General features: G+C 64.6%; 1 protein-coding gene across 1 annotated transcript; it reads left to right on the forward strand.

Moving 5' to 3' along the window:
* Nucleotides 1-314: 314 nt before the first annotated feature.
* POFUT2 (protein O-fucosyltransferase 2) lies at nucleotides 315-10,347 on the forward strand. The gene is made up of 9 exons (XM_045902340.3): nucleotides 315-623; nucleotides 1,595-1,845; nucleotides 3,846-3,990; nucleotides 4,489-4,599; nucleotides 6,072-6,138; nucleotides 7,164-7,289; nucleotides 7,986-8,166; nucleotides 8,390-8,513; nucleotides 9,198-10,347. Exons 1-9 carry the CDS (start codon nucleotides 382-384, stop codon nucleotides 9,349-9,351), a joined length of 1,401 nt encoding a protein of 466 aa, XP_045758296.2. The 5' UTR covers nucleotides 315-381; the 3' UTR covers nucleotides 9,352-10,347.
* Nucleotides 10,348-14,935: the final 4,588 nt, after the last annotated feature.

Here is a 14,935-nt window from a genome sequence, read left to right on the forward strand (position 1 = left end):
CCAGGCCAGCCCCGCCCCCGGCCCTCTGGCTCGCCCACAGGCTCGGCCCCGCCCCCGGTCCTCCGGCTTCGCCTACAGACCCGGCCCCGCCCCCGGCCCCGCCCCGCCCCCGGCCCTCCGGCTTCGCCTACAGACCCGGCCCCGCCCCACCGCGTGCAGCCCACAGGCCCCGCCCACAGGCCCGACACCGCCCCACTCCCCCACGGCCCACAAGGTCCCGCCCACAGGTCCCGCCCCGGCCCTCTGGCTCCGCCCCAGGCCAGCCCCGCCCCCAGGCCCGGCACCTGCCCGGCCTCCACCCGGCGCGGCTCACAGGAGAGGACGTCCGCGCCCCGGACGCGCCTGCCAGCGTCCTCGGCCTGGTAGACGCCCGGCCTCGGAATGACGCAAGACGCATGCGTGGCGTTGCCGTGGCTTCAGGAGACGCGCTCGGGGGGGGCGCTTCCGGGGCGGAGCGCGGCCGCCGGAAGTGCGTGGCCGCCCAGGGCCATGGCGGCGCTCGGCGTCGTCTTCCTGGTGCTGACCCAAGCGGCGTCCTGGCCGCTGGCCTCGGCCTCGGGCGAGGAGTTCTGGCCCGGCCAGTCGGCGGCCGACATCCTGTCGGGGGCGGCGTCCCGCAGACGGTAAAAGGGCGTCCGCGCCTCGGGCGGGGGCGGGGATCCGGCGATCCGGGGACCGCGGGCCGGGGACGGGCGGGGCCTCCGTCGCCCGCACCCCCTTGCCCCCGCCGGCGATCCGGCCCGGGCTGCCGCGGCCTCCCGGAGCCGCCAGGAAGGGCCGGCTGTGGGGCCAGCCTGGAGGGGCAGGCCCGGGGCCCTGGCTCGGAGCTGGTCCTTCGGGAGCTCAGCCTGGTCCGGCTGCGCGCGGCTGGGGACGTTCCCAGACGGGCCCCGGGGGCGGGAAGCAGGCGTCTGCCGTGCGGCCGTTCCTGAGGGTTTGGCGCGGAACAGCCCCGCGCCGAGCGCTGACGTGTAGGGAGGGTACCCGGTCCCCTCCCGCGTGTGTCGGCGGCCCGGGGGCGGTTCCGTGGAGGCCGTCTGACCTGTGGTAGCGCAGCACGTCGAAGGCAGAAGCGGGTATGGAAAGAAGTTACAGAAACCGCAGACATGGCCGCTCTCCTAACTGGTTTTGTTTAGGAAAGTATACTTATTTTCATTTAAAAAGTATTCAGAGTAATACGACGTATGGCTTCTTACTGGTATTTTCAGCGAATCAATACATGCATTTGAAAGGTCTTATTTTAGCTTCTAAGCCGGGATTATGGATGCAGCCCTCATGGACAGCAGCCTCACAGGGTCTTGGGTAATGGTTAAGAGCGCAACGGTGTGGGTACACGGAAACGTCTGAGTCTCAGGCTCTCGTGGCCGAGACTCTGCCGGCCCCGTTGCTGGATGGTTGCTAGTCATCAGCAGGTGCTCAGATGTGTGCCCGGCCTCCTCGTGGGCTTGCCGAGTGATGGGTTGTATAGAAACGGGCCGGCAGCTGCCTCCTCTTTGCAGTGAGCCGCCAGCCCCTGGAGAGCCCAGAGTCTGCACCGTGAGCATCAGGGGGCGGCTCTGTGCTGAAGACCCACTCTCCCACCCCTCCCGGCCAGGTACCTCCTGTATGACGTCAACCCCCCAGAGGGCTTCAACCTCCGCAGGGATGTCTACATCCGCGTCGCCTCCCTCCTGAAGACGCTGCTTCAGGCTGAGGAGTGGGTGCTGGTGCTTCCTCCGTGGGGCCGCCTCTATCACTGGCAGAGCCCTGACGTTCACCAGGTCCGGATTCCCTGGGCCGACTTTTTTGACCTTCCGAGTCTCAACAGAAACATCCCGGTCATAGAGTACGAGCAGTTCATTGCAGGTGAGGCAGCGGTCGCGGCTGTGTCAGCCCTGCCGTGGAGACACTTGATGGGCGTGGGGGCCCCGCTTCTGTTTCCCACCTCCGGCTCCCAGTGGTCTGAATTGTGTGAGCCGTGGGCCCCCTTGCCTCTGAAATCTGGGGCAGCTGGTGAGCCGGCGGAGGGTGCTCCCAGCTGTGGTGGGAAGGCCGCTGGCGGAGGCCGGGCCTGCTCCCAGCAGGATGTGCTCTTGTGCAGAGAAGGCACCCTGCCCTTGGCGTCAACCTCACGATGCCTCACTCGGTGCTGGCCAAGACTCATCATAGTGCGTCCTGTTCCACTCAGTCCTGCTCCGTCTATTTAATTTTTGTAAAGAGAGAGAAGTTGAAGATTTTCTTAGAACAAGGGTGTTCAGAGTTCAGCATTGCTTTCTTTAGAAGACATAAGCTTAAAAGGCAGTGACACACTTTTGCTGCCCCATCAGCCTGGAAGAGGGAGGCGCCGACGCGATGCTGAGCTCCAGCCGCATGCGGACCCGCAGAGCTCAGGACTGCAGCTGCCACGTCTTCATTTTTCATGTTCTGCTCTCGCTGCGCCTTAGTCCCTGTCACTTTGGGACGTTTCTGTGGCGGGGTCAGTCCTGTGAACGCTGCGGGATGGAACGATATAGGTATCTCCTGGTATTTTCGTCTATGGGGAAGAAGCAAACTCTGAGACCTGTAAAAAGCAGTCTTGGAATACATCCTTCTGTGACCCAAGACGAGAGATGTCGCTGGGTGCGTAGTCTGACTTAGTCTGGGAATCAGCCTCAGCCTTGGTCTGAACCACGGGTCATGGAGCCTCCCAGAGAAACTGCCCTTTAGCTCCGTGCAGGGCTGTGGCCAGCAGGTTTCCTGACAGGCGGACACAAGGACAGGACTGAGCCTCAGCCATGTGAGGTGGTGCTCAGTGGGGGACACTGGGTGTGCTGGGTGGGGAGGCTGGTCCCCTCCTCCTGCTCTTGAAGCCTCAAGCCTGTAGCCACCAGTGGGGGCAGCGGGGGCAGGAAGATGGGGCGTCCTGGGTGACATGCTGCGGGGCAGGCGGGTCAGGCAGACCCGCTTTGCCTTCACCTGCCCAGCCAGCCTCGCCTTTGCTCAGCTGTCTCCCCTACGGGGCGGGGAGAGGGAAGGGTGCCTGTCCTGGGACGGGCTTCCAGGACATGTGCAGCAGGGCGCCGGGCATCTCACCCTCCCTGCGAGAAGGGCTCTGGAGCTCTGGGACCAGGCCCCAGCAGCAGTGCAGCCCCTGAGCGGGGCGGGGGGGGGGGATGTGGAAAAGACACCAGACTTGCACTTGATGCAGCTCTCTTGTGACTGGACTCTCTTGGAACGCACCTTCGTTAAGCACTGTGGATGTGGCCGGCAGGTTCTAGGTGGGGTGGATGCAGTGGGCAGGACGGACACAGACTCTTGGTCTCCTGGAGCTCCTGTGGGGAGCGGGGAGGCAGAAACCAAGTGACAAAAGTACCCAGATGGGGAGGGGTGGTATGGAGAAAATGAGAGTGGGAAGGGGTACGGGCTGTTGGGGGTGGGAGGCTGTGGCCAGGAAGGTGTCCTGGGAGGTGCAGTTTGAATGGCCTCACAGGGTCAGGGGTGAGCCCTGAAGGGAGCAGTGCCCGCGAGGCTGGTCCATGCAGGGAAGGGGGCACGTGCTTGCGGGGCAGTGGGGAAGACAGCGTGTGGGGCCTGTGGCTGTCGTGAGGATTGGGGGCGCCGAGGGCAGGGCAGCTGCTGGAAGAGGTGGGAGTGATGAGGAGCCCTGGGAGCGGCAGGGCCTGGACAAGCTCCAGCACCTCCGGGCACTCCCTCTCTGCCTTTCAGGACCTCGTGCCCTGACGCCACTCTTTCTGTCCTGTGTCTGCTTCCGTGAGCTCTCTGCGGTCCTGCAGGGAGGAGGGTGGCATTAAACAAAGTAATGGTTTCTCTGTGCCTGTGCATCAGCTTCTGGTTCTTGTCACACGGTCGTTCTTGGCCTCTTCCAGAATCCGGCGGGCCCTTCATCGACCAGGTTTATGTCCTGCAGAGTTACGCGGAAGGGTGGAAAGAGGGGACCTGGGAAGAGAAGGTCGACGAGCGGCCGTGCCTCGACCCACTGCTCTACTCCCCGGACAAGCACGAGTACTACAGGTGCGGCCGCGGGGGGCCTGGGGGAGGGCGGCGGGGGCGCGGCGGCCGCGGTGCGTTTGCATGTGGCGGTCTGGTCGCCCAGACTGGTTGCCATCAGAAGACCTCCCCGTGGAGGGGCTGTGGACAAAGCACCAGAATAACTGGGTTCTGGAAAGCCTGTCCTCCGGGAGCTCATGGGAGGGCCGCGGCCGTTTCCAGGGCCGTTACTGTGCGAGCTCGAGCGCGGAGCTCGTTTCTGTCCTGTCCGCCCGCTGCCCGGCTCTGCCCTCGCCACTGCCTAGGGTCCCCAGAGCAGCTCCGCTGGTCCCCTCAGGTCAGATGAGATCGTGGCTTCTTTCCGAGTTGTCACGAGGACGTCACTACCTGGCGTCACGAGCAGTCGGCTTTCCCTGAGAGAAGCGGCTGCCTTGTCAGACGAGGCCGTACGCCCGCGCGTCCGCGTTTACTTGTTGCGCATGCGGAACAGACTAATGGAGGCGCTGGGCTCTTGTTTTCCAGAGGATGGTTTTGGGGTTATGAAGAGACGAGAGCTTTGAACGTCTCCTGTTTGTCCGTTCAGGGATCAGCTTCCATCATGGCGCCTGTCCTGCTGCGAAACACGTCGGCGAGGTGAGTGCCCGGCAGGGCCGCTCGGTGACCGGCCAGTGAAGGAGTGTGTGCGTGCATGTGTGTGCGTGTGTGCACGCGTGTGCACGCGTGTGCGCACGTGCTGGCCTGGCGTCGGAACCCTCCTTGCCGGGGCCCGTGGGGGGGGCACGGGAGAGGTAGACCTCGTCCCCACCCCACACCTGGGCCACAGTGAGGCGGGACTGGGAGAGAGCAGGAGGCCGCGTGCCTCTGGGGAGAGCCCGGGACGGGGACATAGGGACAGAGACCGAGGAGGAGGCTGCATATGTCCCTGGGGAGAGCCCGGGTTTAGAGCGGCTGTCCCCGTGCTCGGGGGTCTGTGCGGCGAGTGCGGCTTCACGCGGTGCTGCTCAGCCCCTGCCGGGTGGGAACTCATCAGCCCAGGTCTCTCGTCCCGCTGCTGGTGGGCGGAGGAGTCTGGTGCACACCTGGATAGCCCCGGGGCCCTGTCCGAGGTGATGGCGCCGCAGGTGTGTGGGGTCCTGGGGGCAGGAGGGCAGTGAGGGCACAGGCCGGACTGGAAGGGAGCGCCAACCTGATCTTAGTTCACCTGCCCGGGTGATTGCCCAGGTGTGGCCGAAGCAGGGTGAGGGCAGGCCCGGGAGGGTATGGAGGTGGCCCGTCCCAGATCCCACCTGCTCTTGCTTCCGCAGGTAGCTCTCATGCTCAGCCTCCTCGAAGCTGGACCTTGGAGTGGTCAGGGGGGCAGCTGTGACCTGCCTGAGCCGTCCCCCCCCCCCCCCGGCGCCCCGTCCCACTCAGGACACGGGGACGGGGACAGAGCAGGAGGCCGTGCGCCTCCCCCAGACTCGTGCCCCCGCATCCTCCTGGCTTGAGTGGACACGGCCCCTGCTGGGGTGTCCTCTCTGCACGCTTTGATGCTTCAGGCTGTTTGATCGCCTCAGGAAGGGGCCTATCTTGGCCCTCGCTTTGCAGGGAAGGAGTTGAGTGCTCCCGATGGAGGTGCGAGCTTGAGCCTTGAGAAACGCAGACATGCTAAGTTCGTTCAGGTGATTGTTTACAAATGGGATCGAGGTGTCCCTCCTGGTGTGGTTTTGCCCTTGGGCTGTGAGTCCACAAAGTCACAGATCTTCCAGAACTGGACCATGTCTGTGTGCTGGGAGCTCCGTCTGGGGCTTTCTCTTTATGCTGCTGGGGCCATCTTACTCGTTTGCTTCATTGTGTTTTCTTTCTTGCATCAGTAGTCTCAGGGGGCTTGGTGACCCCAGTTCAGTGGCTGGGACAGGAGAGACACCCCCCCGATGCTGAGAGTCCCTCAGGAACTTGCAGCCCCCTCGGGAGTGTGTGCGGAGACCGGCAGCCGCCTCCCCGAGGGGCCCCAGCACCGGGCCCACGTGCGCCTGGGCGGCTCTCAGCTTCGTTCGCAATGTGCTCTGGAGCAGGCCGATAGAAGCACTTTGAAATTAAATGTTTTCTATCTTGTTTGAAAACAGGTCGGTGATGTTGGACAGAGCCGAGAACCTCCTGCACGACCACTACGGGGGGAAGGAGTACTGGAACGTGAGTGCCCGCCAGCACCTCCTGAGGTCCCCACAGTGCTGCTCGGGGCGCATCTGTGAACGTCTGTTAGACGGTCGGCGCTTGCTGACCGCCAGCGTGGGGGGGGTGCAGCAGGGAGGGGGCGCTGGGGGGTGTGGCGGGGGGGGCGCTGGCGGGACGGCGGGAACCACAGCTCTGCACTTTGGGGCAGCCCTGGGGCAGCAGCGTGGGCTCCACGTGGTTGGCATGTTTGCATGTCAGGTGATAGGTTTGTTATTTATGGAAACTGATTATTCAAAGAAAGGGTTTTTTACTTTCAAAAACATCCAGTCTGTATCTTGTAAGCTCCCCACTCCACCCTGCTGGTTAGCGGTACGTTAGCCAGTTTGTCTGCGTCCCAGGGGCAAGCGCACGTCTGGCACTGTGGGTCGGGCAGGAGCCTGAGGAATGGACCTCACGCCCCCTCTGCAGCTGTCACTGCTTTGGGGGTCTGCCCTGTCTGAGGGGCGTGGAGCTCCCATGGGCAGCTGGGGTGGGCAGAGATGAGGCATCTGTCGGGAGGACCCAGGAGAGATCCCTGCTCCCTGGACACGTGACCTAGCTGTCTCTTGAGCGGGTCATTCCCGAAGCACGGAGGGGCCTTGTGATCACTGCCCACGTGGTTCTGCGCCTCTTACCAGCACCGTGGTCCCCCCGCCAGCTGGGAGGGTGGTGACTCTCTCCTGCTAGCCACGGGCTCTTAACCAGGGCCGGGTTCCTCCAGCAAGGGGCCGTCCCAGCATCACAAGCTCCGCGTGTGGGGACGGTCCTGGTAGATGCTGCTCACCGTCTGGCCTCGTGCTGGTCGATGACCTGTCGCTACCAGACTCTCCTGAGAGTCAGGAGACTCAGGAGCCCGTCCTCATCTGACCTCCGAGAGTGCCGGGTCGTCGTCCTCGGCATCCCCGTCGGAGTCTCAGGCTGCTCTGGGGAGGCGGGCGGGGCTCCAGGGCCCCTGCTTGGGGGTCGGCGGGGCGCTCAGCAGCGCGGCTTTCTGCACCCCTCAGACCCGGCGGAGCATGGTGTTCGCCAAGCACCTGCGGGCCGTGGGAGACGAGTTCCGAAGCAAGTACCTGAACTCCACGGACGAGGCCGACAGGATCCCCTTCGAGGAGGACTGGACCAAGATGAAGGTAGCGCCCCCACTTGTTCTCACTCGAGGACGTGCACGTGACCCCTCAGATGCAGAGTCGCCAGGCCCGTCCCAGGGCAGGTGTGGACGCCCATCAGGAGAGTCCCCTTGGGCCCCCGCAAGCTCAGGGCGACAGCTCGGGTCCGTTTCCTCCTCGGCGAGCCGGGAGACCGTGGCAGGTTCCAGCGGCAGCTGCCAATCTGAGAGTAAAAGGGTGGCAGACCCGGACTCTTGTCGGCGCTGTCTGCCCTGTGGCGTGGGAGCCACAGAAAGTTTCTTCTGAGGGTTTGGTTTTTATATAACTTAATTTCAACAAAGAATACGCTGCCTTCCCCGCAGGCGTTGTTTCTAGGTGTTCCCGGTACAGTGGGGCAGCACAGCGATCCCCCGGGCACTTGTCCCCTGGGCGCCTTCCAGACGTCCCAGCCCCGGTTTTCAGGGCATTCGGATAGTGTTTCCTGAGAAAATGCAGTTATGGGTGGGTTTTTTAATCTAATGCGCGTGTGTTTTCCAGGGTTGTATTTACTTGATTTCACTCTGGTAAAGGGTCTGTGTGATTAGCCAGTTCATGGTCTTAGAAAGATATCCGGCGCCCAGAGTCCCCGAGTCCCCGAGACAGGCCCGCGGGCGGGGCGCTGCCGTGTGGGAGCCCCTGTGGCGTCCCGAGTGCCAGTGGCTCCTGGTCCTCCTCTGCCAGGTCGTGCTGGGCTCCTCTCTGGGGGGGCCGTACCTCGCAGTTCATCTGAGGAGAAAGGATTTCATCTGGGGCCACAGAGAGGATGTGCCCAGTCTGGACGGGGCCGTGAAGAAGATCCGCAGCCTCATGAAGACCCACCAGCTGGACAAGGTGTTCGTGGCCACGGACGCCGTCAGGACGGGTACGCGGCTCTGGCTTTGCCCCCGTCTGCCGACCCGTCCGCCGACCCCTGTCACATCCTGGGCGGGTCCAGGTGCAGCTGCGAGCCCACGGTGTGGCCGGGAGGCAGCACCGGGTCCTGTGTCCGTGCCCCTGACCTTAGCCGCTGAGCCCGCAGAGTCCCGTGGGCGGCGCTGGCTGCTTGCGCCGTGGCCCCCAGTCATCGGCTCTCCCTCGCTTTGCAGAGCACGAGGAGCTGAGGAAGCTGTTGCCCGAGATGGTGAGGTTCGAGCCCACGTGGGAGGAGCTGGAGCTCTTCAGGGACGGCGGCGTGGCCATCATCGACCAGTGGATCTGCGCGCACGCCAGGTGCCTCTCCTGGCCGGCCGCGGGCTCCACCGTTTTCTGTCCGTCTCCGTGGCGGCTGGTCCCGCGTTGGCTGGGCTGACCCGGAGTGCCATTGCAACAGTCTGCTCCTCGCCTGCAGGCGTACTCCCCGGGTCTGCTGTCAGACTTGGTCCGGGCCTCCCCTCTCCTCCCCATGGCGGAGGAGGGACCCCACGCAGGGTCTCGCTCCCTTGGGCCTGGCGACGGCCTCCATCTCACGTGTCCCCGCAGAACGTGCCCAGGGTCTCCTGAAAGCCGGTCAGCGTGAGCTCCGTGCGCGTCATCGTCCCGGGAGGCCCGCCCGCCCCGGAGGAGAGCAGGGGCCGGGGCTGGGAGGAGGCCAGCACGCTTCAAGTGGGGTGGAAGCTAGGAGTAGAGTTGCCGGTTTCCCCGCGTCTGCAGGATCCCCAGAAGCACTGGGCCCGTGCATGCAGGCTGTAGGCTGGGGGCCCTCTCCTCTGAGCACGTGGGGCGGGGTGACCTCTCTCCCCTGGGATCTCAGCAGCCGCGCCCCCGCTGAGCCCCAAACAGCCAGAATCCGGCAGCGTTCTCGAGTCACCGCCGTGCAGGACCTGCGGCCACTACCTCCCTTCCCCCCACCTGGCCGCAGGGGTCGGGCACTGGGCTCTTTCAAGCGGCTCTTGTGTCCCCTGGTTTGCTTGTCAGGTTCTTCATCGGTACCTCGGTCTCCACGTTTTCTTTCCGGATCCACGAGGAGAGAGAGATCCTCGGGCTCGACCCCCGGACGACATACAACCGCTTCTGCGGGGACCGGGAGGTAGCGTGTGAGCAGCCCACGCACTGGAGGGTCGCCTACTGAGCCGGCCGGCCGCTTGTGGACCCTATGCCCTGGACGTTACACACAATGGCTTGTGGTCTCCCTCTGAGCACACGTGTGGCCTCGGGGTCGTGCCTGCCCTGCTGGTGGGCAAGGCCGCCCCACCCTCGCTCTTTAGGGTCAGTGGCAGCCCACAGCCACGTGAGCCACGGCGCGTGTCCGTTCTCGGTGTTTCCCCCACCATCGGCTGCCCGGGACTCTGGCTGCGTGTCACGTGGGGTCTGAGCCTGGGCCTCCACTGCTGGCAAGGTCGGTGTGATGTGAGGAGGGGCGGGGCTCGTTTCACTGGCCGGGTCTGGAGGGTGCCCGGCAGCGAGGGCCGTGCCCGTGGACCTGCTGCGGTTTCAGCCTGTTGGTACTGCTCCTTCAGCCCTTGGACCTGCGTGAGGCCCCCAACAAGTTGGCAGGAAGGCGAACCGCCGCCGCCTCGCAGAACTGGGGCTGAGGCCTGTGGGGGCCGGTGAAGTGCTCTCTCTCCTCCCCGGCTCAGATGCCGGAAGGTTCCTCGGCAGCTTTTCAGGCTTCGCCGGGTTCGCACAGAGAGGAGCCCCCGCGGCCGGCTGAGGCGCTGTGGGCTGGTCACCGGTGAGCGCCGTGGTGGCGTTGGGGACGGCCGCCCCAGGGCCTGCCCCGCGGTGGGCTGAGGGGGCCAGGAGCACGGTCACTCAGGCCTCCGAAGGGTTTGGAGTGCGCTGCCGATCTCGGGGCTCGTGCCGCTGCCCAGAAACACCTTCTGGACCTCGGGCATGGCCACCGCCCATCCCCCCTGACCAGGAGCCCCAACTTCCCACAGACACCCCGGGTGAGCCGCAGGGGGGGCTGTTCCTGTGTCTCCTTCCTGAGCTTTGAAAACCAAGCCCAAACACGCGCTAGGGTCCTGTGACATCATTCATGGCTGTGTGGGGGAAACAATGAAGTATTTATTCTTTGCCCATTTGTACCTTCAAATACTATTAATAAAATACGTTTTCTAGAAAACTGGAATCCTAGAAACTGTTTTTTTCACACCCTTGAATTTTTTTCTGGCTTTCTGAAAACTACAAACAGTCCAGACTGTGACCTTCACTTTCCATTTCGAGGAAAACGATTGCTTTGTCCTACTCGGTCTCCCTCGGGCCGCGGTGGCAGGGGCGGGGAGAGTGCCATCTCCCGTCCGTCCGCTGCCCGGCTTTGCTGGGAAGAGCTGGGCACTGGAGAGCTGCGGGTCAGGCACCGGGGAGGCCGGTCGTCCTGGGTCCGTTCTCGGGAGGGACCAGCCCGCGTGCCCCGTTTGTGTTAGCGGGCGGCACAGTGGTGGGGGGCAGGCCTGGCGAGCTGGGGAAGCTGCTGTGACCACGGCCGGCCCAGCACCGGGAGGAGAGTTGTGGGGAGCAGCGGAGGGCGTCTCCTGGGGCCCAGGTGGGTGGGGGCGGGACCCCCTGGAAGGACGGAGCAGAGAGGGGGCGGATAGCCTTCAGGCCGGGATCCAGGTGAGCCTGGGTTGGGGGCGGTCAGGGAGGGCGGGACTCCAGGCGGACTGGGCCGCTGCAGCGCTTCACGGGGGGCTGGGGTGGGGGGCAGCGGGCGGACGCGGGGGGAGCGTGGGCGCAGGAAGGAAGCATGTGAGCCGTCCACCTTGGCCTCGGCGTGGCAGGCGAACCATCGGGCGGGCTCTTCAGGTGGAAAACCTGCTGCCTCGGTGGGTCCTGGCTGTGCCCCCGACAGGGCAGCTCGGCATTGCGGGGGGCCCCGGGGGGCTGCTCTACGCAGTGGCCGGTGCTCAGCGAGGACTGCCGTTCGCGGACTCGTGCGCAGTTGTGCGTTTGCGCTGCTCGGACGTGAGAGTGGGGGATGCCGGCAGACGTGACCCTTGCGATAATCAGCCCTCCCGCTCCGAAGCCCTGATGGGCCTCCAGAGGCCTGCATTTCGGCAGATAACCGTCCTTCCAGCCAAAGGTGAACGAAAACCATCCTTTTGTTGAATAATGACCATTCATTTTCCTTTGCTTCCTGCGGGCTGTGGGCTCTTGTCAGGCGGGAGTGATTATGGGCCCTGGCTGTTTGTGCAGCGTCCGGTGGGGGGTGTCGCCCACACGCAGGTCAGCCGAGGACAACGGGGGGGGGGGGGTGACGTCCAGGGGAGGGCAAAGCTTACCGTCCCAGCCTCAAGCAGAGCCTCGAGCAGGACCAGAAGGGCTCGAGGTTGGAGGCCCCCTGACCACAGGCACGTGGTGAGCACGAGGAAAACACCTGCTGACTCACAGTCCGGGGCGCATCAGCTCCCGGGTGTCCCCCCACCGTTCTCTCCCATGTGCCTCGCGGCCGGGGCACTGGCTGCTGGGACCAGACGCCCTGTGAGGTGCGCTGGGCAAGACAGGGCTCAGGCCTCGGAATGGAGCTCTGCTTCCAGCCCGACGGGATCCCTGCTGGCTCGGAGGCCATGGGGCTGCCCTCTCTGAATCTCAGCCCCAGTTCTTTCCTCCAACAAGGGAGCCCCAGGGACACCGCCAGCCCCCCACTCCCACAGACCTCCCAGCTTGCTCTGTGGGTTTACACAAGACCGTCCCCTTTGAGCAGGACGGGGCAGGAGGAAACGCGTGCTCGCGGGTGGTTCCCCGCAGCTCATCCAACTCATGGGCAGGGCTCTGGGCGCCGGGGGGTCGCTGAGGGCCTGAGGGGCGGTGGGTGGGGGGACAACCGCCTCCCTCCCTGCGCTGCTGGGTGCTGGGCGCCTCACGTGGGGCAGGGCACTTGAAGAGGCTGCTGCTGGGCCTGGGGGTCTGGGCTGACGTTGCCTCCAACCCCAGCCTGGAGATCCGGCAACTTCCACGCACCACGGAGCCGCAAACAGCCATGCCGGATGGGCTGGGGATGTGCAGTCCACTCTGAGGCCAAGGGCGGGGCAGTGAGCAAGAGCAGAGGGTTCAGGTCCCCTGGCGACCCCAGGCATGCCCCCCACCCTGACCACAGACCCTGTGGGCCACAGAACCTGACTCCTGGCGGCCTCAGGCCTGACTCCGCATGCCCAGCCACCTGACCGGGCACCCGGCTGACCCGTCACACTGGACCCGGGGCCTTTCACACTTTGCCCCTTGGAGAGCTTGGCAGGTGCCCCTTTTATCATCCCTCCATCCCCCAGCAAGCCAGGCTGTCCATGGAAAGTGGCAGAACGGTGTGGGCCATGGAGTATGTCTGCACGCTGTCACCTTCTCCCCCATTTACAGATGGGGAAACTGAGGCCATTCAGGGCAAAACGAATGGCCAAGGCCACTGTGGGAGTGGAAGCCTGAACCAGATCGGGGTCTCTGTGACCCCTCCTCCGTGTGGGTCCTGCCTCAGGGTCTAGGGAGGGGGTAGACAGAGCGCCTGGGCGGGGTACCTCGTTGTCCCCCCCAGCTGACTCTCCTGAGGGGACTGCGCCCCCCACCCTCTGCCCCCCAGGCTGGAGCTCGGGCAATCGACCTGGGGAAACCCTGCACCCACAGGGGCATTCGGCCCTGGGCCCTGAGCAGGGACGTGGTGCCTTGCCGAGCTGGGCCTCCCTCAGACCCGGGCCCCAGGGCCCGCCAGCATCCCGCACCACTGGCCTCCGTGGGCAGGAGTCACCATCCGTGCACCCCTCATCCAGCCGCCTGGCGCACTCGCTCTTTCCCCCTCTCGGCTCGGCCAGCGGAGACCGTCTCTCCTTGGCTGCAGGGTCGCCGGCCCCAGCTGAAATCTCGTCAGTGCGGGACAAACTCAGTCATCGGAAGCTCCCTGGTGGGCAAAGCTCGTGGGTGCGCCCTGCAAATTCCCTGCCGTGGAGCGTTCCCGTCACAGGGTTTTCCGCCGTGGCTCTCGGCAGTGAAGCCACGTGGCCCCCAGAAGGTCCCCAGAAGGCCCCCCCCAGCTGGACGCTGGCCGGGACAGCGTCCGGCGACCGGAGTGCAGACAGAGCCCTGCGCCCCGGCCGCTGGCTCAGCAGGACCACAGAGCAGAGTGTCACCGGGCCCCATGGCTGGGCGCCCACCTCACCTCGCTGCCCAGCTCCTTCTGCCGGGGACATCATTCCCTCAGATACCTTATTCCGTGGGCCCCATTCCAAGCCTGAGCCCCAGGGAGGAACAGAGCGCGCCCTCGCAGACGCAGCTCTGCGACACAGGCCTGTCCAAGGGTGGGTCACGCCACGGGCCGCCACTGCAGGGCATGCAGACGCGGCCACAGAGTGTGTTTTCAGCTCGCCGGTTTCCAGACCACTGTAGACTCACATGCAGTCGCAAGAAATAATAGTGCTGCCTTCAGTCGTGTCGCCACCGGTGAGCCCTGCTCGGCCTGACAGAGCTGCCACCTGCACGTGTGTGTGCACGTGTGTGTGCACGTGTGTGCGCACGTGGGGGTGAGCCCGTGCACGTGTGTGTGCATGCGGGGTTGAGCCCGTGCACGTGTGTGTGCGCACGGGGGGGTGAGCCCGTGCACATGTATGTGCACGTGTGTGTGCACGTGGGGGTGAGCCCATGCATGTGTGTGTGCATGTGGGGGTGAGCCTGTGCACGTGTGTGTGTGCACGTGGGGGTGAGCCTATGCACGTGTGTGCACGTGTGTGTGCACGTGAGGGTGAGCCCATGCACGTGTGTGTGCACACGGGGTTGAGCCCATGCACGTGTGTGTGTGCACGCGGGGGTGAGCGTGTGCACGTGTGTGTGCGCATGGGGTTGAGCCCGTGCACGTGTGTGTACATGTGTGTGCACGCGAGGGTGAGCCCATGCACGTGTGTGTGCACGTGGGGGTGAGCCCGTGCACGTGTGTGTGCACACAGGGTGAGCCCGTGCACATGTGTGTGCACGCAGGGTGAGCCCGTGCACGTGTGTGCATGCCTGTGTGCACGTGTGCCCGTGCATGTCTTCACAAGTGTGCGCATGTGTGTGAGTCTCCACAGTCAAGACAGCCCCTTCCCATGACCCCTGTGCCACCACCGCCCACAGCTGGTGGCCACCCCTCTGTCCCTGTGGCTGCACTTCTGTCATCTCGAGAGTGTAACATAAGTGAACTGTGCAGTCTGTAGGCTTTGGAGGTTGGCTTTGCTCCCTCAGCAATCGTGAGCCCTTCGTGTTAGCAGTGTCATCATAACTTAATTAGGAGAGTAGTGACGGAACATTCCCGCTCACGCAGCTTCTGTGGCGACCAGTGTCTCTGGGTGGTGTGCGTGTTGATTCACACCGGGGCTACTGCGTAAAGCCAGCTTGTATTTCCACGCAGACAAGGTGCACCATGTTCAGCCCGAGATGCCCTCTGGGCTGCAGGGTGACCCCCTCGTTCACCCTCTTCTGCACCCTGCAACAGCATCCCCTCTGGGCACCCCAGCCCACACCCATGACCCTGAGCCCCGGAGTGGGCCGTGGGCAGGGCTGGGCCTGGGATAACCGCTAGGAGCAGGCGTTCTGATGGAGCGGACGCCCAAGAATGCCGTTAAACAGAATCGAGAGCCTGGGGTCTTCTGTGCTGAAGGGAGGAAAAGGGGTGTGAGAGCCGCCCTGTAACAGATTAACGGATGGTCAGGGAGGGGCGTTCAGGCAGGCAGGACCACTATGACCCGCAGGGCTGCGTGCAA

The sequence above is a fragment of the Mirounga angustirostris genome, unplaced genomic scaffold, assembly GCF_029215605.1.
Source record: "Mirounga angustirostris isolate CCGP_5_RB_7025 unplaced genomic scaffold, mMirAng1.0.hap1 SCAF_1, whole genome shotgun sequence".
NCBI lineage: Eukaryota > Metazoa > Chordata > Mammalia > Carnivora > Phocidae > Mirounga > Mirounga angustirostris.